This window comes from Eimeria tenella, genomic scaffold, assembly GCF_000499545.2.
Source record: "Eimeria tenella Houghton genomic scaffold, Eth_scaff1257, whole genome shotgun sequence".
Lineage (NCBI taxonomy): Eukaryota > Apicomplexa > Conoidasida > Eucoccidiorida > Eimeriidae > Eimeria > Eimeria tenella.
The window spans coordinates 1-1,988 of record NW_013543725.1 but is presented as its reverse complement, the minus strand read 5'-3'; the positions used below and the strand labels follow the sequence as shown (position 1 = coordinate 1,988).

At 52.4% G+C, this 1,988-nt stretch overlaps 1 protein-coding gene across 1 annotated transcript; it reads right to left on the bottom strand.

Moving 5' to 3' along the window:
* Positions 1 to 409: 409 nt before the first annotated feature.
* On the bottom strand, positions 410 to 964 carry ETH_00021335 (uncharacterized protein; the record flags this gene model as incomplete). The annotated part of the gene is made up of 1 exon (XM_013378983.1): positions 410 to 964. The coding sequence occupies one exon, from the start codon at positions 962 to 964 to the stop codon at positions 410 to 412; it is 555 nt and encodes a 184-aa protein (XP_013234437.1).
* Between the last annotated feature and the right edge of the window lie 1,024 nt (positions 965 to 1,988).

Sequence of the window (1,988 nt, the reverse complement as noted above, 5' to 3'; positions counted from 1 at the left end):
TCCGTTTTTCGTCTCCTTTTTGTCTCCTTTTGTCTCCTTTGTCTCATTTATAACTTCTTCATCTTATTGCCTTTTTTTTGGACTTTTTTGGCCCTTTTTGGCTTTTCTGAGAACTTTTGGCGCCAGGTGTCCCCTTTAGTCTTTTTGTCTCCTTTTTGTCTCCTTTTTAGCAATTTAATTAAACAATTTACTTAAACAATTTACTTAAACAATTTAATTAAATGTTTTGATTAAATGATTTAATTGAATACTTTCATTAAATAATTTAATTAAAAAATTAATTTAAATAATTCAATTCAAACATTTCTTTTTGTCTCTTCCAGCTTTTTGTGCGCGCTGGGAAACTCTGTCCCCAACCCGGACTACAGCAAGTTCCCGCGGGACCCCTACATCCCTGCTGCTGCTGCTGCTACTGGTGGTGAAGATGGCGGTGCTGCTGGTGATGATGCTGGTGCTGCCGCTGCTCCTGCTGCTGCTGCCGACGACGACGATGCCGATAACGCTGCTGCTGCTGCTGCTGACGACGATGCCGACAATGTCGCTGCTGCTGCTGCTGCTGCTGCTGCTGCTGCTGCTGCAGGAGGCGTGTTTTGTGGGGCGTTGGGGACAGCAGATTTGTCCCTCCCGTGTCCCGAAGGGTACTACTGTCCCGCGGGGGCCCCGGGGCCCCTCCCGTGTCCGCCGGGGCACTACTGTGCTGCTGCTGCTGCTGCTGCTGCGGCCTGCCCCGGTGGCTTCTACTGTCCCCTTTTAGCAGCAGCACCCCACAAGTGTCCCCCCGGCTACTTCTGTCCCCCTGCAGCAAAAGCTCCTTCAGCTTGTCCTGCTGGCAGCAAAATGAATCCTTACGACGTCTTGCGCCGCTCCCAGGACACCGCCTGCGAGCCCTGCCCCAGAGTCCTGCTGCTGCTGCTGCTGCTGCTGCTGCTGCTGCTGCTGCTGAGGGTGCTGGGGAGTTGCGCATGCTGCTGCTGCTGCCGCTGCTGCGGGGGAGGGGTTCTGGGGACGGGTTCGCTAGAGTAGGCAGGGGCAGCAGCTGCAGCAGCAGCAGCTTTCTAGCTGCTGCAGCAGCAGCAGCAGCAACAGCAGCAGCAGCAGCAGCATATGGTTTTTGTCTCAGGGGACATACAGCGACACTCCAGGCAGTGCCGAGTGCACCCCTTGCGAGCCAGGGTATATCTGTGAAGAAGGCTGCAGCGCCAAGTAACCCTAAACCCTAAACCCTAAACCCTAGACTTTGCGCCGCGAGAGTGAATCCCTTGGGCTGAGCTGCGAGCGGCAAACCCCAGTTGATCACAAACCCCAGCTGGGCAGCGCGTAGAGCCCAAACCCTAGACCCTAGGGCCCAAACCCTAAACCCTAATTTAGGGTTTGCGCAGGCACCCCACGAGCGCAGCAGAGGGCGGGGCCCGCTGCACCCCCGGCCACTACTGTCCCCAAGGCTCTTTCGAAATGCTCCAGTGTCCCCTCGGGACTTTTAATTCTGAATTTGGAAAAGGGACTCTCGAGGACTGTCTCCCTTGCCCGGTAGGCCAGCAGCAGCAGCAGCAGCAGCAGCAGCAGCAGCAGCAGCAGCAGCGGCGGGAGCAGCGGGAGCGAACGGTAGCAGCAGCAGCAGCGAACGGTAGCAGTAGCGGCAGCAGCAGCAAACGGTAACACCACCAGCAAAAGGTAGCAGCAGCAGCACAAGGTAGCAGCAGCAGCAGCAGCAGCAGCAGCAGCAAAGGGCAGCAGCAGCAGCAAGGAGACGGCTCCAGCAGCAGTTGCTGCTGCTTCTTGAGTGGATTCTTTTTATTTCCTGCTCTCTTTATCCTTCTTTCTTTCAACCTTTGTCTACTTATTATTTATTTAATTTAAATATTATTTATTTATTTATTTATTCATTATTTATTCATTATTTATTTATTTATTTATTATTTATTTTTTAACTTATTTATATATGGATTTACCACCTGTAGTCGCTGGCGTTCAAAACTGTCCATTTGCTT